Source organism: Strix aluco, chromosome 2, assembly GCF_031877795.1.
Source record: "Strix aluco isolate bStrAlu1 chromosome 2, bStrAlu1.hap1, whole genome shotgun sequence".
NCBI lineage: Eukaryota > Metazoa > Chordata > Aves > Strigiformes > Strigidae > Strix > Strix aluco.
In genome coordinates, this window is record NC_133932.1 from 38,493,994 (window position 1) to 38,515,825 (window position 21,832).

At 41.2% G+C, this 21,832-nt stretch overlaps 1 protein-coding gene across 1 annotated transcript; it reads left to right on the forward strand.

Annotated features, from left to right (window-relative positions):
• The first annotated feature begins 423 nt into the window (after positions 1-423).
• On the forward strand, positions 424-21,569 carry LOC141920163 (interferon-induced GTP-binding protein Mx-like). The gene is made up of 14 exons (XM_074816868.1): positions 424-448; positions 4,233-4,555; positions 6,081-6,276; positions 7,340-7,477; positions 8,721-8,875; positions 10,545-10,683; positions 11,106-11,304; positions 12,011-12,089; positions 13,054-13,176; positions 13,971-14,112; positions 16,329-16,487; positions 17,416-17,492; positions 18,978-19,220; positions 21,061-21,569. Exons 2-14 carry the CDS (start codon positions 4,289-4,291, stop codon positions 21,292-21,294), a joined length of 2,151 nt encoding a protein of 716 aa, XP_074672969.1. The 5' UTR covers positions 424-448; positions 4,233-4,288; the 3' UTR covers positions 21,295-21,569.
• Positions 21,570-21,832: the final 263 nt, after the last annotated feature.

Here is a 21,832-nt window from a genome sequence, read left to right on the forward strand (position 1 = left end):
CAGCAGCTTGCCCACTCTCCACTCAACCTGGCTGGTTTTGCCCCATGTGCAAGTGAGCTCACTCAGCAAGTGGACTTTTTGGGGGAGGAAGGGGGGGTTATTCCTCATGGATAATATTTCCAAACACCTCTGCCATTTGCCCCTGTCACCCTGCTGTGCAGTACAGCCAAGTGAGGAGGCAGTCAGCTGTGCTCGTGAGGAGTTTCATTTCTGTCATCTGCTAAACAACAGGAGGAAAGTTGGCTAGCATATAAGGAAATGAATGAGAGGAAAAAAACAGCACATTGCATTATTATTTCCAGAGCTATCATGAAGCGAGCCTTTTTCATATCAGAATTGGTTTCATTTCTCCTGACTCTTGTCACAGTGTGTAGGAGGAGCCTGTTAATAAAAAAGCACGGAGAAGTTGAAGAGTCATTGCTTCTCCTTGCTACAGGACACCACACAGGTAAAAGTTTCTCTTTTCCTCCTTCTAAAAATAATCACACATTTTTTGACTGTTCTCTTCATTCCTTTTAATAATTGTGTGTGAGAAGGCTGTATATGAGTCTAAAGTAAGTATGGTCAAGCAAGGTTTCCAGGAGTAGGGTTTGTTGATTTCTGGGATGGGAAAAAAGAAAATATATTAGTATTATTTCTTTTTTTAAAGGGAGATGACTGAGAGACGGCATTTAAATTGGAACACATTTTTTAAAGTGTGCATTGTGTGGGGGCACATGTTGTTCAGCAACATGGTTTAGCTGGCAGTATTCATGTGTAGCATCGTTTTGAATTGCATTGCTTCATTTTTCTTCTGAGAAGACATCTAGAATTAATAAACTTACAAACCAGAGACTGCGTAGTTTACCCAAATATCCTGAAGTCACAGGATATGTCAGGCAGAAGTCCCTGCACTCCTCTGGCTGGACACAGAGTGAATAAATGCAAGAGCTGTGTGGGTTTGTGCCACAGCTTTGCACTTTGGGTTTGATCACAGATTTTGTTATTACCCGTTGAGACACAAGCCAGGATCATTAGAGAAAAACGAGGCAACTCCTCTTCAGCACCATCAGCAGGTTGGTGCTTCATGCAGACGTGGTTGTGTAGTGCAGTGCTTCATGTTGTGCTGGGAGAGGTTTCCAACACACAGGCAGGCAAACATCTAAAGGTAAGGTTCAAGGAAACCAATATAATCCCAATGATGGAGGCAGGCACATCTCTGGTGAGGGGGGTGTTATCAGAGTTTCAGCATCAGCACGTCATCCAGGTGTCACGTTTCACATGTGGATTCTGACTAATTTCAGAAAGGCACTTAAAAATTGCAGCTCTTTTTTTCCTCTCCTTCTTTCTTTCTTTCATCCAATGTTGTCAAGGCTCACTACACAAAGCAATCGCTATGCCTGCATGGCAGAGTGAAGGGTTGCACCAACCTATCTAACCTTTTTCAGGTCCAGGTGAAGAACAGCTGGGTAGCTCAGAAATCCACACATGCTGATTTACTCCGCTGCTTACTGTAGGTATCTTTGTTAGACTGTGTATCTGTGTGTGCACGCTGTGATCTGCACTGTAGACTTAGCTAAAAAACCTAGGTCTGTGGTAACATATAGCCCTTGCACTAAAATATTTCAAAGTTACCACTTTTTTTGTCAGACTCCTTAAGTCTCAGTTTCCCAGATGTCACAGGTTTATCTTGCAAGATCCTTCTTTTTCTTTTTCTTTTTTTTTTTGTTTTTCCTGGTGGCCTTACTACACTATTTTTGCTTTTCATCCTGTTCATTTTAAGGGTAGCTAAAGTTTGTTGTATAACCTCTTTCTGAAGGAAACATATTCATGTTTAGGAGGCCATATGCCTAAAATCAGTACATTAATAATTCTGAACACAGCCCAATGAATATAAACAATAATGTAAAAGGGACAGAAAATTGTTCCTGGGTAATATTTACATTAAATTAAAAATTTATGGGAAGTGTTCATTCTACTCAATTGAAACACATGCAGAGAATGGGAGAGGCAATAAAAGGGATTACCATTAGAAACATTATTATCAGTAAATTATTTCCTGTAGTAATAGAAAATCACAAAAGAATCTGGTGGTCAGTGAATGGGGAATGCATGTTTGTTGCAGATAAAGCACTTAGTCTTCATTCAAGGAAGCAAAGTTCTGTAATTCATTAGCAGAAAGAGAAAAAAGTTCATACTGAAATATTAAAAAAAGGGTACATGTGGAGAAAGATGAGGGAACTGTAAAATGAATACCTATAAAGAAATTAAAGTAGTTCAGTCATCTTTTATTTCTGGTCAAAACTGAGAAGTTTCCCCATGGTAATTTATTTTTTATTTTGATAAAAGGAGACAGGAATATCTATTTAAAAAAATTGTATTGCTTTATTAAAAAGAAAGACTGAATAGCAAGTGTGGAATTAATCTGTTTTTTTCTAAATTTCTTTTACACCTTGAAAGTATAACTTACATTGTGTCTGATCATCCTGTTTTGACATCTGCTCAAATTAGAAAACCTATAAACTTAACAAAAAAATTAAAAGAACAGGAAGTTAACAAGGAGCTCCTGGACAAGCTCAAACACAAAAGGGAAGGCTACAGAGGGTGGAAGCAAGGACAGGTAGGCTGGAAGGGATACAGAAAACTGTCCAAGCAGCCAGGGATTAGGTTAGGAAGGCCAAAGCCCTGATAGAATTAAATCTGGCCAGGGACATCAAAAGCAACAAGAAAAAGTACGTCTACAGGTACGTTGTGATAAAAGGAAGACTAGGGAAAATGTGGGACCTCTCCAGAAGGAAACAGGAGATCTGGTTACCTGTGGTATGGAGAAGATCAAGGTAATTAATGACTTTTTTGTCTTCAATGGCAAGTGTTCCAGCCACCCCACCACCCAAGCTGCAGAAGGCAAAAGCAGGGACTGGGAGAATTAACAGCTCACTGTAGGAAACAATCAGGTTTGAGACCATCTGAGGAAGCTGAATGTGCCCAAGTCCATGGGACCTGACAAGATGCATCCATGGGTCCTGAGGGAACTAGCAAATGAGGTGGCGAAGCCACTATCCATCATATCTGAGAAGTTGTGGCAGTCCAGTGAAGTTCCCGCTGACTGGAAAAGGGGAAATATATCTCCCATTTTTAAAAAGGGAAAAAGGAAGGCCCGGGGAACTACAGGCCAGTCAGTCTCACCTCTGGGCCCAATAAGATCATGGAGTGGATCCTCCTGGAAACTATGCTAGGACATATGGAAAATAAGGAGGTGATTGGTGACAGCCAACATGGCTTCACTAAGGGCAAATCATGCCTGGCAAATTTGTTGGTCTTCTGCGACAGGGTTAGAGCGCTGGTGGGTAAGGGAAGAGCAACTGATATCATCTACCTGGAATTGTGCAAAGCTTTTGACAATGTCCCACATAACATCTTTGTCTCTAAATTGGAGAGACATGAATTTGATGGATGGACTACTTAGTGGATAAGGAATTGGCTAGACAGTTGCACTCAAAGAGTTGTGGTCAATGGCTCGATGCCTGAGTGGAGAGCAACTAGTGGCGTTCCTCAGGGGTCAGTATTGGGACCGGTGCTATTTAACATCTTTGTAGGTGACATTGACAGTGGGACTGAGTGCACCCTCAGCAAGTTTGCCAATGACACCATTTTTGGAGAGGATTTTAAGCTATCAAGGGGGTCATTAAAATATTGAACTTCTAAAATATGTGTAAGATTTGCCCCTGACAAGTGTTTCTACTGCAAGGGAGGCGAGTTGGCCTCATAGCAGACTATGGCTTGGTGTGTCCTACTGTCGTAGTCGTTGGGCCACCCATGTAGACCCTCCTTGTGCAGCCACACAGCCCTGTACTCCCATGTGACTGAAGTTAAGCATTCACATAGTCTTTCCAACCGTGCCCAGCAGCTGCCATATTGATTATGCTTCTCAAAACACCTTTCAGCAAAATATTTCATTGAGGAAAACTGGCTTTTTGCAAAAACTGGTTTAACTTTTCCTCCCTCTCCCCAAAAAATATTCTTGTTTACTCTGTGGTAACTTCTTTTTTTGAAAACACAAAGAAAGCATAAGAGAGGCAGGGAGAAGTGTTTCAAATCTATCCTCTGGAGAGCAATTTCAGTGATTTGAAAAGAGCTGTGGCACTTGATATCTAATGAGGGTTTGAATCAGTAAATAAAAACGGTGTTTGATTTTCTCTGCTGTGATCACTGTTGCAAGCTGGAGTCACTCAGTGCCCCATGTTTGATTTCAGAAGCTGTATGAAACAGTGGTTGGACCAGACAGTAATCCCTATTTAGTGAAGCATTTATGGACAACCTACGTGCTAGGCCAAGAAATCAGCAGGCCATGGATAATAAGAATGCAGCTGCCAAACAACTTCCTGAAAGAACCAAACCTGCCCTGAAGAAAGATGTTTTTACATCACCTTCCTTACAAACATCTTTAGAAGCTTTTGCAGTACCTCTCCCACCAGACTTAGAAGATGAAGATCTGATGTCAGACAACATGACTCAGAGAAAACCTAACTACGAGCGGGAGGAGTTGAAGGAACAGTGTTATGGAGAACAAGACACGGTAAGGCAGATACCAGAAGAGGGCATAGATCCTTCCCACTCTTACTCCTATGTTTCACTTTGTGCCCCAAAATTAATTCCTTTGTCTCTTTGGGCAATCTGCACTTGTTAGGTCTAAGCAGAGGAATACTTTTGGGGTCAGGGGCAAGCAGTCATTTGTGTAACTAGGTAGGAAGACAGGTACTTGCAATTAATCTGCAGGCATAAAAAATGCAGGTCTGAAAAATAGGATGGCGGCAGCTTAGCAGCCAATTTAATGAGCAACATGTATCTGTTTCATTGGTAACAATTAGCAAATGCTGAACAGAAATCCTAAAATCTGAGATATTTTTACTTGAGCTCTACTACCTTCAACAGAAATGCAAAGAAAGGTTAATAATAACCTGTGTTGAATATTTGACACTGAAAACAGATTGGTTTTGAGTCTGTGTCATAGTTAGTGAAATTCCTTGAGAATGGTTAGGATTTACTAGTTAGTAAACATTGTGATGAAAATAGTGGGGAGGGGTTACCAATAAGGTTTTAAAATATCTGCCTCCAGTAATGTGTGCTGTCTTTCTCATCTTGAAAGAGAAATTTTCTCTGATTACATCTGATTGACAGACGTATTTTCAGAGATGGCTTTCTTAGACAAAGGTGATGGTGAGAATCTTCAATTTTTCTTTTCAAAAAATCAAGTATGAATGTGCCTGGCCTGTTAGGGTCTGTAACATATTGGTGTTTTCAAAACTGCATTTCTAAATGCAGTAGTCAGACTGGAATACGGAGAGAGGAACAGGGAGAAGAGACCAAATTGATCTTTATACTCCTCAGCTGGGCATATTTACCAGCAGGCGGACCAGTTTTGTAAAGGGCTGGAAATTATTCGGCTTGTTTTCATGAAAATCAAGAGCCTATGTTAGTATTCTGGCACGTGTATCAAAACAAAAATATTACAATAAAACATGTAAAAAAATCACTCATATTCATCCTTTACCCTAGCCTAAAATGAGCCAAAGAAGGAAGAGCCATGATGGTCTAAAAGATTTTAGCCACCTGTTAAGGACGCTACAGCAGAATGCTTTTGGTGTCTGCACACAAACTAAATCTTCAAAACAAAGATTTAATAAACTATTTTGTACTACTTTCTGTTATTACTGGGACTAGTCTCCATTTGCATACACATACTTCAGTACATCTATGGATGAGTGGAAGAAAATGACAGTTATTAAAAAAAATAAATTAACAAAACACACTTAGTATTTAGGTCTCATTTTACTCTTTGCCTTCTCAGGATAGCTTACAAAGTTTGGTATTTTTATTAAAGATAGTCATTGAGCCAACCTCAACTGACTTTGCTGTATTTACATATACCTGTTTATAACACGAATGTGTAAGAATGCATAGTGATATGACGTACAGCTTGATGCCACTACATAAGGTTTACTAGAGAATGATTAGCTGGAAAAGATGCCAAAAAGGGGTGTTTCCTTGTGGAAACAACTTATTTTAAAATTATGGAAAATTCACTGTAAGTTTAACTCTAGCAGGAAGCAGAACATACTTTGTACAACCAATATGAGGAAAAGATCCAACCCTGCATTGATCTGGTCGACAGCCTAAGAGCTCTCGGAATAGAAAATGACCTGGCTTTGCCCGCAATCGCAGTGATCGGAGACCAGAGCTCTGGGAAAAGCTCCGTCCTAGAAGCCCTGTCTGGCATTGCTCTTCCTAGGGGCAATGGTAAGAACTCACCTTCATTCAGTTTTCATCTGAATTTCACTTTGCTGAGGTGAAAGGGATCTCCCCTCCCCTTCTCTCCTCTCCTCTCCTCTCCTCTCCTCTCCTCTCCTCTCCTCTCCTCTCCTCTCCTCTCCTCTCCTCTCCTCTCCTCTCCTCTCCTCTCCTCTCCTCTCCTCTCCTCTCCTCTCCTCTCCTCTCCTCTCCTCTCCTCTCCTCTCCTCTCCTCTCCTCTCCTCTCCTCTCCTCTCCTCTCCTCTCCTCTCCTCTCCTCTCCTCTCCTCTCCTCTCCTCTCCTCTCCTCTCCTCTCCTCTCTCTCCTCTCCTCTCCTCTCCTCTCCTCTCCTCTCCTCTCCTCTCCTCTCCTCTCCTCTCCTCTCCTCTCCTCTCCTCTCCTCTCCTCTCCTCTCCTCTCCTCTCCTCTCCTCTCCTCTCCTCTCCTCTCCTCTTCTTTTTCTTTTTCTTTTTCTTTTTCTTTTTCTTTTTCTTTTTCTTTTTCTTTTTCTTTTTCTTTTTCTTTTCCTGAGACACTGGAACAGGTTGCCCGGAGAAGCTGTGGCTGCCCCCTCCCTGGCAGTGTTCAAGGCCAGGTTGGACGGGGCTTTGAGCAACCTGGTCTAGTGGAAGGTGTCCCTGCCCATGGCAGGGGGGTTGGAACTAGGTGATCTTTAAGGTCCCTTCCAACCCAAACCATTCTATGATTCCATATAAGTTCTGCAAGTTCTGTCTGAGTTGACAATACGATCTAGTCTTTCAGGCTGAACTTGAGGAAAAGGTTTTGATAGGATGTAGGTGTAGCATTGAAACAGGTCACCCAAAGAGGTGCGAATTTCCATCCTTGGAGGTTTGCAAGACAAGACGTGGCTGGACAGAGCCATGGCTGACCTCATCTAGTGCGGCTGATAGTGCTGCTATGATGGAAAGTTGGAGGAGACCCCTTTGGCAATGTCTCTTGGAACATTTCTGTGTCTCTGTGCAAAGTATTAGGCAACCCTGTGTATGTCACGCAGTCCATGTTGTGTAACAACTGCTGACAGAGTTACCTCTGTCTTTGGAACTGCTGCAGGTATTGTTACTCGATGTCCCTTGGAGCTTAAACTGAGAAAAATACCTGACACCCAGGCATGGCAAGGAAAAATTTCTTACCGCAACATCATCATAGAGCTCCAAAGTGCATCTGAGGTGGAGAAAGCAATAAGACAAGGTGAGTTGTAATGCATTCCCTCTGATTTGGTTTGCTCAATCTCCTCTGAATCCTTTCTGCCCTTTTCTTAGGCTGAGCAGCAGTTCCCATACTAACACAGTGATTGTAGCCATGAGTAACATCAAGACCTGAATTCAGAGCAGAAGAAGCATAATACAACTCTCTCAAGACAGTTATGCTACTTACTACTTCAGTGGTGACAATGATCCATGATGTCCAATAAAAGCTCAGGCTGTGTCCTCAGCTGGACGCTATCTGCCTGGTTTGGGAAGGTTGTCTGCCAAATTGTAAACATGCAAAGCCCTAAATGGTTCTTGTCATCAGTTCAAAAGCTCAGAGAATGCTTGAGGTGTCTGTGGCTTGAATTTTTATGGTTTTGGAGAAAATTGCAAGAAGGCAGAGTGGAGGGCATATAGAGCTTCTGCCAGCTAGTGTGACCACAGCCTCAATCATTGTCCTTCCCATGACACAGCTTTACTTTTATGGTATTTCATGCTGTGTAAGGAAACATTTTTCTTACCCAAAGGGCAGTAAGCACTTGCTCTAAATGTGAAAGTGGGATCATCCTTATTTCCTTGACTAGCACAGTTTTGCAACATTGTTATTTGGCCTAATGTTTCTTCATTAGCTTTTCTATATATTATTTGGATATTTTCAATATATCCTTCCAAAACTGGCAAGGCAAGTGGTATGAACTGATTAAGCTAATTACAGAGCTGAAAATCTCTCATGAGAATGACTGTGTGGTTTCCTTGTTTCTCTGTGCTGTTCACAGTTCAAGCATTATTGCCTTACTCAATCTGGGACAAATTACTCGATATCTCAACTTGATATCAAAATGTGAAGAATGTAAAATAACATCTATTTGTCTTTCAAGACAGCCAAGGATTGATTAATGCCTTCAAAATGTCTCGATGTTGAGGAAGCATTTCTAAAACTGACCAGTATTTTATCTGGTCACTTTCATTGTGGTGCATTTTGTCTGCATATATGAGAGTTCTTAAGTATATGCTCTGTAAAATATTACAGTTCACATTCCAAAATGACTCCATGTATCCATGTATTGTATAAAAATTTCCTTAGATTTTTGCATAAATGGACTTACCTGCATGGTTGAATCTCAAAAAAGCCAGGCCTAAAAGAACCTTAGGTGGTAGTAGGTACTTTCCTAAGTTGTGTTCAGCTTTGCTTTGATGCACTGTTTGAAGCTTGTATTCATTGCCTTGCTCTTTTCTCCTTGCAGCCCAGGATGTTGTGGCTGGTACTAGAGGTGCCATTAGTGGAGAATTAATTTCCCTAGAAATTCGGTCTCCAGATGTCCCAAATCTGACACTAATTGATCTTCCTGGAATTGCCAGAGTGGCTGTGGGGGATCAACCAAAAGACATCGGGGAACAGGTAAAACTGTCTCATATGCCAACCTGTGCACAAGGTCACCTCTGTAACTTACCTCATATGCAAGCCTTTCCTGTAGGAAGCTGGAGATATTATGCTGGGCTTCTGAGCCAACAGTAGAGCTATGCTAACAAACAAGCAGGTCTATTTTTCAAGCAAGTAATTGCCAATAGGAACAGTGTAGTCCAGGATCTCCTGCCTGCCCTCCTGTCCTCGTGCAGAAGGGAGCTGCCCACACTAGCTGTGAAGAAGCCACCTCGGGTGCCTTGACACAGCCTATCCATGTCAGCACAGAATAACCTAGCTATGTGGACCCTGAACACAGTGCTGCCCCCATGTCCCTTGGCCAGACCACAGTCTGGATGATAGATACATCCCAAAATGAGTTGTCTCTTACCAGTTGTCTGGGTGTATTTGATAAAGGTGACTAGATCAAAGTCCTTGTAAGCTCTTCTGGAGCAAGGTAGCAAATTGGCCCACTTATAGGTTTGTTGCTCTGTCACCCCTTACTTACAGAACACATCAGAATCAGACCCATCCTGGTTTTTCTCATTCCTTAAGGAATCCCAGTAGACCCTTTTTGAAGTAAACAGAATATGCATTAAAGTGGAGGTGATCTCTACTCTTCTTCTGTCTGCTTTTAGAAGAAATGCTGGGGAATGCAAACAAAACTCTTGTTGGACAAGGCCAGCTGTGAGGGTGATATGCAGGAGATGAGTGTATTGTTTCTCCTAAAATACTTTTAAATAGGAACTTGGAATAAGAGTAGCTGAAACTAAACTAGACATATCAACAAAAATGAGACAAGAGTGCATTGTCTGTGCTTTACTCTCTGGGAGAAGAGTAATTTCATTTCACAATTAGATAGTAATCTTTCTATTGTATTCAGAAGAAAACAGCAGGTGTGACATGAACCACACTTTTTCATCATCCCCAGCTGCCTGCATGCTTCAGAGATGGAGGCTACAGCATTGTAGCATGTCAGAAATTGGGATGGAAGGGAAGTAGAAAAGAGAGGCACCTTTACCAAACCTCAGAAAAAAAAGAGTTAACTTACTTCAGTATAACCACAATAGAGCTGTGTGAACATTTTGCAATACAACACAAGTGAACATTTTGCAATACAACACAAACTACAAGAAACTCTTTTAGTTTGGCATTGAAATACAGAAACAAAGTCAACTAGATGTCATGCGTGACTTGGGGTTTCTTTTCAGATAGTCTACTGAAATATAAACCAAAGACATTTGCTCTCCTTTCAGAGATACAAATTTGAGATTTATCATCATAATCTATCTTGCTTTCTCTCCATAAATATGCACCTAGACACCAGAGCTTGTTTTTCTTACATGTGATTATTTATGAAATATCTTTAATATTTCCATAATGAAATATTATATGTATGAGAGGTTAAATGTTACATAGCTTTCAGGACAGACAAAACAACAGTCTGGCCTCATTCATGCTAGATGTTTGGATTAATCTTGACATAGGAAGAGGCTGCATACTTCCACTGACCCATTCCCATGCTATCCCTTAGCATGCAATACCATACTCAGTATATGTGACATTTAATGTCATCAGGCAGTGGCTCATATTGCTAGAAATTGTCACATCCTACAAGCAAGCATCTGATTTCACTGAACTTCATTACTGCTGTATTGCATTGCAGATCAAGATGCTACTCAGAAAAATTATTGGCTGCAAAGAGACACTCAATTTGGTAGTGGTGCCATGTAATGTGGATATTGCAACAACAGAAGCACTGAAAATGGCTCAAGAGGTGGACCCCAGTGGAGAAAGGACATTAGGTGAGGCAATTTTTAAGCTGCAAGTAGAAGAGAAGTGCAAATCTTTTTTTTCATTAAGGTCTGATGTTCTGTATTCCATGCCAGATCTGTGAAATTAGCTACTAGAAGAAGGAAAAAAAGAAAACAGCCTAAGTAAACTATTCACAAAGTTTGAGATAAGTACTTCTAAGAATACCTCAATTTTGAGTCAATTTTGGTTTGCAAGGCAAAAGGCATGGTGGGAGGCCAACTATAGAGCAAGTTTTACAGTTCAAAGCCCAGAAGCTGGAAGCTTTTTAGGAGAGAGAAAATGAAATGAAGAGAAGCTGCTTTATAAAACACAGTGCAGGAGCGTTCCCGCTCTGGTGGTGGCGTGTCCTATTGCACCTCTCCCGCATTTAACTCCTGCACTCAACTAACTTTCTCTTTGGGTAACTTTGCAGGGATCCTCACGAAACCAGACTTGGTAGACAGAGGAACTGAAGAGACTATTATTAACGTAATACGCAACCTGGTCATCCCTCTCAAAAAAGGTTACATGATTGTGAAGTGTCGTGGGCAGCAGGACATCCACAACAAACTGACCTTGGCTGCTGCAATCCAGCAGGAGAGAAAGTTCTTCGAGAATCACAAACATTTCAGGTACTTCTCACAGAAATGACCTAATAGAAAACGTACTAAAGTCACTTCAAAGCTTCCTGTTGACTTGTGGAGATTTAAATTAGGATTAAAAACAGGTATTAATTATACTCACTATTTCTCATTGCCCATGTAGTGTTGCATTCCAGCAAACCAGAAGAATTTTACATGTCACATAAACTGATTTATATCTCTCCATAACCCTGGGAGAAATGCAATGAACTTCAGAAGTTCAGAATAGTCCCAAAGAATCCAAGTTAAGCATCTGAGCATTTCTGTTCACTGGAAAACACAGTGAAACTCAGCATGAGAAAGGATACTGCCTGTGCTGAGGGCACAGATTTATCCAGATGACTCAGCAGCAAATCATACTATAGAGAATGGCAGGTGAAAAGGGGTTTGAATCAGTGTACTTCACACATGCAGAAATAATACAGCAGCACATTAATCTGCTGTTAGATTTTGTGATTTTCAGATTCTTCTCTGTTTCCCTTTGCTTAGCCAGTAGCTGTGAAACAAAGCTTGCATAAAAGCCATGGTGCCCAGAGAGTCCTGGACTGCTACCACATCTGTACTAGCACTCCTCTGAGGGCCCTTTCTCTACTCAATTTGTGTAGTAGGACTAGTGAAAACAAAGCAAAGCATCAGTGCTGCCTCCTTGCCCTACACACAGGGTCTATCCAAAACCACCTTCTCCTCTTTTTTGCAGCATTCTTATGGAAGAAGGAAGGGCTACTGTCCCTCACCTGGCAGAGAAGCTCACAAATGAACTTGTGAGACATATTAAAGTAAGTAACAGAGGTGCCATACTAAGCTGTTTGTATCAGTTACTATGTAAAAATAAGTTCAGCCCTTCAACATTGGATTGCATCTTTATATGCATAGATAGTACTTAATTATCCTTCAATCCAGCAATCTGAGAACAAATTGAACTGAGAGTGAGAGGTAAAGAAACCCATGCTCTGTCCTCAGGTTTGCCTTTAAGCTGAACATTGACAAGAGGCAAACCATTTCATCTACTTGTGACTCATAACTCCAGCCTGTTCAATGGCAGCCATGATATTTCATTTTGTTTGTGAAGAGTGTTGATTGGCTGGGTGACAAGTTACTGCTATGAGCTTACTAAAACACAATAACTTAAAATGTCTTCTAACTCTCAAGTAAGATCTAACTGTTTTATTATATTACTGTACTAATGTAAGTATATTGGGTTTTTAGTTTTATATACACGTATCTGTAAGTAACTTATCTTATTCCATTAAGGGAAAATGCTAAAATACAGGGAACCTCTAAATTCAGTCCTGAAGGAGAAAATAAAATGTTATTATTTAACCTTACATAAAATAAGCAACTAAACAGCCATGTTCAATTAGGTGTTTATCAGGAATTGAGGGGTCAGTATATTCCCCGCATCACCACCTTCCTGGGGCAACCTGTGAGGACATAGTTTTTGGCTCACTGTAGGTGAAATGTTGCCTTAGACTGCAGCTACTCTGCCCACCTCACAGTGACATCCAGCCTGATTTCTCAGGGAGATCCTAGCCCCCTGCCTTCTCTCAATGAAGGCCATATTTGCACTTCCATTCTATCCCACTATCATGTGTGGGATACAAAGACAGCGAGCTCTTGGACTCCTAAGAGCAGCAAAGGTCATGTGTAGGTGTAGGCCACTCTTAGAGTGATATTGTTTTCCTTCCAAAACTAGACATGTTCAACCTACCTAAATGTCATTCTTTACTGTCTACCCCCCAGAAAACTTTGCCAACACTAGAGAACCAAATACGTGAGGTGCTCCAAAAAACGTTACAGGATCTACAAAAGTACAGAAGAGGCACACCCACAACAGAGTCTGAGAAGCTGATTTTCCTCACAGATGTAAGTATCAATACAGAGCAGAACAAGGAGGTAAATGTGGGAGAAAAAGAAACCACTAAACTTAGCAAAACATTGGCATGGACCACCAGGAAGCTTATGGTATTTGTCACTGAAGTGTTTTGAGTAACATAGACAAACCTCTGGCAGGAATACACCATACCTGCAAAAATAATGAACCACAGGAATTCATGGCCCCTTCTATCAACTTTTTTCCTGTGATTATGAGACAAGAGAACTGAACAACAACTCGGTTGATTGGTCACCTCAGAGAGGGAAAACTTACACTCCTGCCTGCCCAACATTTTGAAGGGTTTCCATTGTTTACACCACTCATAAGATCAAATGCATTCCTGATATCAAAATATGGTTTGTGAGTCCATCCAAGTGTCTCATTTTGGGGAGCTAATCCCTCACAGTAAACTTTCAGCAGGCCAGCAGAGATGATCAGGAAGGCTCATCAGCCTTCAAAGACTTCATACAAGTCTGGTCAATCAGAATTTAGTAAATGGTTCTAAGAGTCCACGGGAGAACAACAAAACCAAAACAAAACAGAACAAAAAAATAGTATCAAGTTTGTTCTCCTCCAGCTGTGCTGGTTTTGAAAACAAAAAAAAATCAAAAAAACCCCAAAAACCAGGAGCTAAGAGCATAAAAGATGTAAGGAAGGGATGTTTTCAGTGAACCATGTCCCTGCTTTAACATCAAATGACTGCAAATTTACTTAACATATGCAAAGTTAGTCTGAAGAAATGAAACTTTAGTACATTGCTCATTTGTTCTTTAATTCATTACAGTTGATCAAACTCTTTAATCAAGACATCTCTCTGGCAATGCGTGGAGAGGAACAGTTGTTTGGAAATGAAGTCAGACTGTTTGCAAAAATCCGCAGAGAGTTTCAAACATGGCAAGTGATTCTCCTAGAGTGTGCTGCAAAGGGTAAGCATAGAAAACCATCATTTGCAGCTAACCTGAGATTCTATTTCCTTGCTTTTAAATCAAGACACAGCATCATCAACAGGTTGTCTTCAAGAAAGTAAAAAACAAGAAGCTAGGAGCATTCATCTGTTGTAGTGTTAGGCAAGTTATGCTTTGGTCCTTGGGGTCAAAGACCCAGACTGCCTTAAATGCTGTCATTACAGAGAGATCGGTGGATGTCTCTCTTCTCCCAGCAAAGCAGTAAAATCAAGACTGTGGACGCTGGCACAGAATTTGTTGGTGATTCTCTGAACCATTCTTCCAAATAACAGCAACAAAACCAACACCAACACCAATAATAATAACAACAACAACAACAATAATAATAATAATAAACAACTATATAATAAAGGTAGTAGTAGTATTATTTTGGTCTTTTTTGTTCTACTTCAGCTCTCATTTAAGGTGTGGGGAAAGTAATTCTGAGTCTGAAATACAGCCTTGTAAAGAGTACCCCTTTCTGTGCATCACCCACCTTGCTGTTTAACTGAACTCAGTTCTACACTTAGGTGTAGGGTGATACACACAGACTGACCTTCTACTATACACTCAACATCTTTTGCAGCATCTTTTTCACATCTTTCAGAGACTCCATCATTTACTCCTAGAGATAAAATAACATCAGCTGCCAGTCAAACAGTAGCTCTTGAAACAGGTTCTTTTAGTCTTTGATGCACATCTATGTTAACATCACTAGTGACTCTAAAATGGTAGGTACAAACAGGCTGCAAAGGTGCCGTCAGCCAGAGACAAATATATGTATATATATGCATATATGTGAAAAGAGACAGACAGACAGACATTCGTCTATGTTAATGTCTCTTATGCCCCATCCATGAAGTACCAAGCCAATCAACATGATTTTATGGAGAGGAATAAAAGAGTAAGATAATGAAGGCATGAAGAAATTGATGTAAAACCGCAGAAAGCACTAGCAGAAGAATGCAGCTTCTTCAGAGGACAAAGAGCAACTCAGTTGCACAAGAAACACAACACATCACATGGCAGCAGAACCACAGTGTGGAATTCTCTAGGCACTTGCAGGTTATCCCCATTGATATAAACTAATACATCCAACTTCACAATAGGATCAGGGTAGCAGCATACAGCAACTCTTACAACAGCACAGCTCTTGCTGACAATATGCTAACCCAAACTCATGTGCACATATGCTTAGGTGAAATAGTTACATGTGCAGCAGAGTAAGTTCACTTGCATAGCTTGAAAACTAGAGGTAGCTTTAGCAAGCCCTTCCTCAACAAAAAAATTATCAGCCACCACTAGGATTTCTGAAGGTAAATCATTGCATGTCAGATGATTCTCTTTAACTTCAGCTTTCTTATGATGAATGAAAGTATTAAAAATAGCAGATACTTTGGAGAGTTAAAACCTTGAACTTTCTCTTGCAAAGCTGATAGATGTTCTTTTGGCCATGTTAGAGCTTTGTACTACCTTAACTGTACAGGTACGTTTTCAGACTCTGAACCAGATACTCCACATCTACTTCTACTTTCTTTTTTTGTTTGTTGATTTGTTATTATTCAGCCATGGACTCCTATACCTGAATGTTAGAACTGAATGCATTCATGGCTCGACTTCTACTTCCACATGTGCACTTGATCCATGATTCACAAATCTGACCCCAAAACAGCGCAATATCAAAACCTTTCAAAACACACAGAAACACATCTTTGCCTGAATATGTAAACTAATATGAAGGGATATCCCTCATCTGAAATGGCAAATTTGTATAATGTAAACAAAGAAATATTGACTGTGATACCTTAAATAGTCAACAGTAGATTCCCTGGAATAAGACTGTTTAGTAAGTTTGGGGTTTTGTTTTGTTCAGAGTTTTTTAAAACTCAGAAATGACTGGTAATGGCCACTTCTGTGAGGGCAGCAGTTCCAAGAAGAATCAGTATTTTTGAGCACCATCATAATTTCTGGATTGCTTTCTGTCAGTTAGATGCTTGATCCAGTGTGTGAGATGGCTCATTCACTGGGTGATAATGTGTGTTAGCTCAGTTTTGTAGTAACAGTATTTCTTGAAAGATTGTCTCAATAGTTTTTCTTCTCAAGAGCATTTCAAGGAGGAGAAATAGACTTTCTTATTAAATATGAAATTTATAAATCGAGTGATTTAGTAGTAAAGCAATGTTATTTTAACATTACAGTTAAAAAAAATGTACCCAGTAAAGTGTGGAAATATGAAGACCAGTATCGTGGACGGGAGCTCCCATCCTTCACCAATTACAGGACATTTGAGGATGTTATAAAAGAGCAAATCATAGAACTGGAGGAGCCGGCCGTTGAGATACTGCACAATGTGATCAGTACGTCCTGCAGACCACATGAGGCTATTGCATGGGAGACACTGGTGGGCCTGACAATTTTTTTTCCAGGATAAGCTGATGTTCTCACTGCTGGAGCAAGAGCTCCAGCCAGGATACTTTAGAGTGGGGAATCGAATCTGATTCAACCTGGGGGCTCGCTTCCTCTCTAGAGCCTCCAGAGTCTCTACAGGTGGCCTCCAGGATTTGTTAATACTTTTCCCAGTGGCTGGTGGAAGGGAGTTAGAAAGTAACTAGAATAAATAACACAATAAAGGAATAGTATAGCAGAAATACCTGGTGCCAGCCAAGCAGCTTGGTATTCCCAACCTAGGGAGTGGCATTCACAAACATGAACTGAGAACCCAGCTTCTTTGGCAATACTTTGCATTACATTGTGGGTATTATACAGTGACTGCTGGGGCTGGGGGAAAGGGTACATAGTTCATCAGGTAACAAACACCCAAGGAAAAATATGTCATGATCCTGTCTCTCTTATGTTTGCCTTAGAAGGCAGCTATGGTGTCTATGCCAGACTCAGTGCTCTGTACTATATGCACTAGCCCCTATTCCTGGGGAGGCCACTCAGAGGGTGAGATGCAGATGTGCCTACACAGCCGAGTGATGGCACATCTGGTCAGACACAGCTGTAAGCACAGAAATTGCTTTATCAAGGAAATCTCAGTGATACTCAATCTCTCAGGTGTTAAGCGGTTACAGAATGTCTTTAATGGCTCATCCTCTTGGACCTAGAAATCTACATTCCTACTGGTCTGTATTGGTCATAAAGGCATAGCGCATCAGTACAGCTGCTTAGCTATTTCTGGATGAATACAGAAAATGAGTAGTTTTTCCAAGTTTCATATTAACAATAGTTTAAGAACCTCACTTGCTTACCTGACTTTATTTTGTCTGTCTGTTCTTCCCTTAGGACTGGTTGAAGAGAAATTTGTGGAACTCACTAAAAGGCATTTTGCTAATTTTCACCATCTAAACAGAGCTGCTAAGGTGAGACACTACCTTTAACCTGAGATAAGACAAGAGCAGGACAGAATGGCATTTGTAAATACAACCATGCTTACAGTACCTATCCCATTGCATTACCCTTATGCAAGCGTGGAATTTCTTGCAGACCTACGGTTTTTATAAAATAAGGAAGAGCTTGAAAATTATACCATGTTTATAATGGCACTAATGAAAGTGCATTTTGCCTTTCAGTACAACTTTCAGAAGATCTAAAACATACACTCCTCATTCATTCTGATCACATTCTTGACACATACAACACAATGCAAAGAAAACCTGGTATGGCTGCCTTGAAGAATTTATAACTAATTTCAAATTTAAGTCCTGCACTTCTCTGTTAAGTGTGTGGGTAGCCTCAGAGCATTAAACAACGCTTTTCCCTCTCTGAAAGGCAATCCAGGCTGTTAGCCAGCAGGAATCTCATCTTTGATAAAAGGGAGCAGCAGCAGACAAGCCAAAAATCATTCAACTATGAGAGAGTTAGAGGGTGACTGTTCACAGTTTGGGGGATTACATGTTTTGGGGTGGAGTTAAATGATATGGATGGCAATCAAGGCCTTTGCTCAGAAAGAGCGTTGAAGGAGAGATGAGAAGCAATGCTGGACAGCCAGGAAGCAGAGTCCGCTCACAGGGTACTGCTTGAAAAGGAAACTCAAAGGCAAACATGAGTGAAATAGATGGTTTGCTATTTGACTTGCATGGCCAAACCCTACTGAGCTCCCAGGACAACCATACAACAAGCAAATAAGCTAGTTCAGCCAAACACAGAGGGGAAGGTCTTTAGGCCTTGGTGAGAGGAATGAAGAGGGAGGAAGTTCTGGTAGTCAGTGAAGATGAGAAAAAAGATGGGATGCTTTCGTAGGGATGGTATTTGAGGATGCATTTTGAGGATGACTGAGGGAACTTTGTTGCCCCCACAGACTTTTAGGTGGAAGTATCAAAAAGGCCAGAAAGCATCAGATTACTGTAATAAAAGTGCCAGACAGTGAGGGGTTAGACGGTTGGTTTGCTGACAACAGATTGGACACTGCGATTTTTGAGAAGGGCAGGAAAGGCAGTGGAGTTCACATCAGTGCCTGCTGTCACTGCCTACTGCAAGAGGCAGACACAAACAAATCCATGCAAAAACCAAAGACAGGCTGCAGGCTGAACTCATGGCTGGCCATTGCTGCTTGTTCCCGTAACCTTTTATTTTCCTTCAGGGTCCAAGCACCAGGTTTTGACTAATCCCACTCATGTTTAAGGAGGGGACAAAACCACCTCATCTTCCTACTATTTCACAACAGAGGAACCAGAATCTAAAGCATTACTCCATGTTCCCAAGAGCCAGTCTAGGATTAGACAGTGCTGCAGCAAGGACTGTTGAACACTGTGCCCACCTTGCCATTCCCTGGGGACACTGCTAAGCACCGGCACCTTTGCAAAGGAAGCAAATGTCTGAGAACTTCTTGTTTTTTTCTTTCCTAGGCCAGAATTGAAGACATTAGAGAGAAAGAAGCAGCAGTGGCTGAAAGACATATCCGGACCCAGTTTAAAATGGAGAGCATTGTATACTGCCAGGATGACCTTTACAGTAATGATTTAAACTCTGTTAAGGTAGAAAACACTATCAAAGCTGGCAATGGGAAAGAGTTGCCGTTTGGATCTGTTTTGAATCAAGAGCCCTCCTTTGTCCAGGAAATGGTTTCTCACACGAAGGCCTATTTCAATGTGAGTTTACAGACCACAATATAGCAGTTCTTCTGCACCCTGAATGCTATAGCATATTCCCCTTATCCAGATCTAGCTGTAGTCAATATGAGTCTTTCATGCAATACTACCACTATGCAGGCAATAGTAGCCAGAGGGTATAAGTTTCTCATCCAGGTACATGCACAGTTTCGGTACAAATTATTTGGAGATTCTGGCCAGTGATGAAAATGCCAGGACAAAGCTGGTCTGATGGGCTGTGTCAGCAGTCGCAGGGGAGTAGTTGTACTCTGCAGGATATGGCGACTAGAAAAGCCTGCAGGTTGTTAAAATGACAGCTGGCTCTTAAACCACTTGCTAGCTACCCTCCAGCCTGGCATGGCTCCCTGCTGCAGCTGCCCCTCACTCGGGGAATATGCCATCAACGAGTGGAGTCCTCTTCACACCCTCTTCCAGCCTTTCATAGAGGAGGTGACTCCCTGTTTCCTACACAGCCCCACACCAGTAAAATGCTCTCTTGCTGGCTTTCCTATGGGGACAAGTGTCAGGGGGAGGATAGGACAGTAACTTCCCAGCATGGAGGAGAGAATAGGATGGGAAAGAGCCCTTGGCCCTGTAATTAGAAGTTATTGATATTCAGTTGAAGGCAAGCCCCCCTCTCCAACAAAGGAAGCAACACTTCTAGGATTGCTTTCCCCACTGCAAGTTTGTCTCCTGGTTTTCAAATAACACTAATTTCCACAAACTTAACAACATTATGTACAGCACTTCATTGTTTGGCACAGCGTCTGAGAGCTCAGGTCAGCCTCAAGCCCCTCTGCATATTCCTGCTGCCAGCAGAAAGTGGCGTCAGTGGCTTGCAGTCAGATCCTAAACTAATGCAGCAGGAGGAGTGATAATAAAACGTTAAGTTAAAATGGATTCAGCTATCTGTAGAGATCAGAGTGCATATGTTGTACTGCAGATAGCTTCATAGAAGTTAAGTCTCTGAAGACAAATGGGATGTTTTAACAAAGGATCATGTTAAAGAAAGACAGCAAAGAGAACATGCAGTATCAGGATTTGCTTTTGATCTTTGTTTTGTAAAACTCCCTCAGAAAGCAACAAGCTCAATATTAATAATGCAGTAAGGTAGGTAGCAACTCACCTTGAATTTCAATAGCAAGGTTTTGACAAATTCATGCAATTAAATGTTCAGGTTGCTCAGGCTGATAGAGAGAAAACCATCAGCTTTCAGAGAACAAGAGACAAAGGCAGAACTGCATAAGCTCTTCCCTCCTGCCTTGCTATACTCTCTGCTATAACATAAATGTCTTAGATGTTAGTTACACATTTCTGTAAATGCCCTAAGCGCTATTTTCAACAATAACAAATGTCAGTGCATCATATCTCCATGAGATTTATGCAAAGCCAAATACACTTTGCATGAGATAAAATCTCTTAAGTGTCCATGGCCTTTGAAAATGGCATGCATGAATCTGTGTTGGCTATGGCAGGACTGTCAAGATTTTGAGTAGAGTTTGGCTCCAGAAAAGCACCCATATTTAAAGCACCTAGGCTTCCTCCCACCATGGTCAGTAGTGCCTAGAGAATATGTAGGCTCCGTAAGTGCTTTACCTGACTCAGCTGAATTGCTTGCTATTGACTAGATGTCAGCAAACTAATTCCTAATTTTTAGATCTTTAGGCACAAAAGAGACTAATGGCAAACACTTTTTAGTTCCTAGAAGCACCCTTAAACAGTAACTCAGTACAACATTTTAAAAAGGTGGTGTCACTTCTTGCCAGATTACATATAGCCCCTTCCATTTTTAGTTCTTTTTGGGAAACAAGTCTTCTGCCTTTTTCCCCCCTTCTTGCAGGGAGCAAGTAAACGCCTCTCCAATCAGATACCTCTGATTATCCTGTCTTCTGCCCTTCATGATTTCGGGGATAACTTACAGACTGCAATGTTGCATCTTTTGCAAGAAAAAGACAAGCTAAGCCAACTCCTTGAGGAGGACAGTGAAGCTGCTAAACACAGGAGCTACCTCAGTCAACGAGTTAATCGTCTCGCCAAAGCCTGCCAGTACCTGAGAGACTTCACCTCGCTGTAGATTTATTTTTCAGAAGTATTTTTCTACTCTTGCTTTCTAGCAGTTTCTAGCATAAAATCCCCTAAAAACATAATGCCAGCACAGACCTTTAGCACTCATTTCTAATGTTCAGTTCTGCTTTATTTTCCATAAGCACTTACATGCAGACACCTACTCTTATGTAAAGTGCTCCGCTGGGGGAGTTGTGATTAAATAAATGTTACCCTATTTTTTAAAATTTGCTTCATGAACGCTGTGTAATCATTGAAATAATTATTAAAAAGCTAGAGTGCTAAGAGTTGTTGTGTTGGGGTTTTTTTTAAATGAAGATGAGGGCTTTCAGCTGTATAACTCACAAAGTGTAGAAACCAGATTATCTAATTAACTTTCCTAGACGAAGCTAACCACACAACCCTAGCAATCCACCACTTCCCTTTGTGTTTTTGCCTTGCTGTGGTCGTTGTCGTTCCTGCCATCACCTGAAAGATGAGTCTGCAAAGTGTCACCACTGTTAAATCCCAGCCCAGTATGTACGGAGGGTGGGCATGAAACAGTTCCA

What these genes read in the sequence shown, in the direction of transcription:
- LOC141920163 (XM_074816868.1), top strand. Translation starts at nt 4,289, where the DNA reads ATGGACAACCTACGTGCTAGGCCAAGAAATCAGCAGGCCATGGATAAT. An exon ending in GTTATGGAGAACAAGACACG is followed by an intron (nt 4,556 to 6,080) that starts GTAAGGCAGATA and finishes GTTTAACTCTAG; the next exon opens with CAGGAAGCAGAACATACTTT. An exon ending in CAAAAGACATCGGGGAACAG is followed by an intron (nt 8,876 to 10,544) that starts GTAAAACTGTCT and finishes ATTGCATTGCAG; the next exon opens with ATCAAGATGCTACTCAGAAA.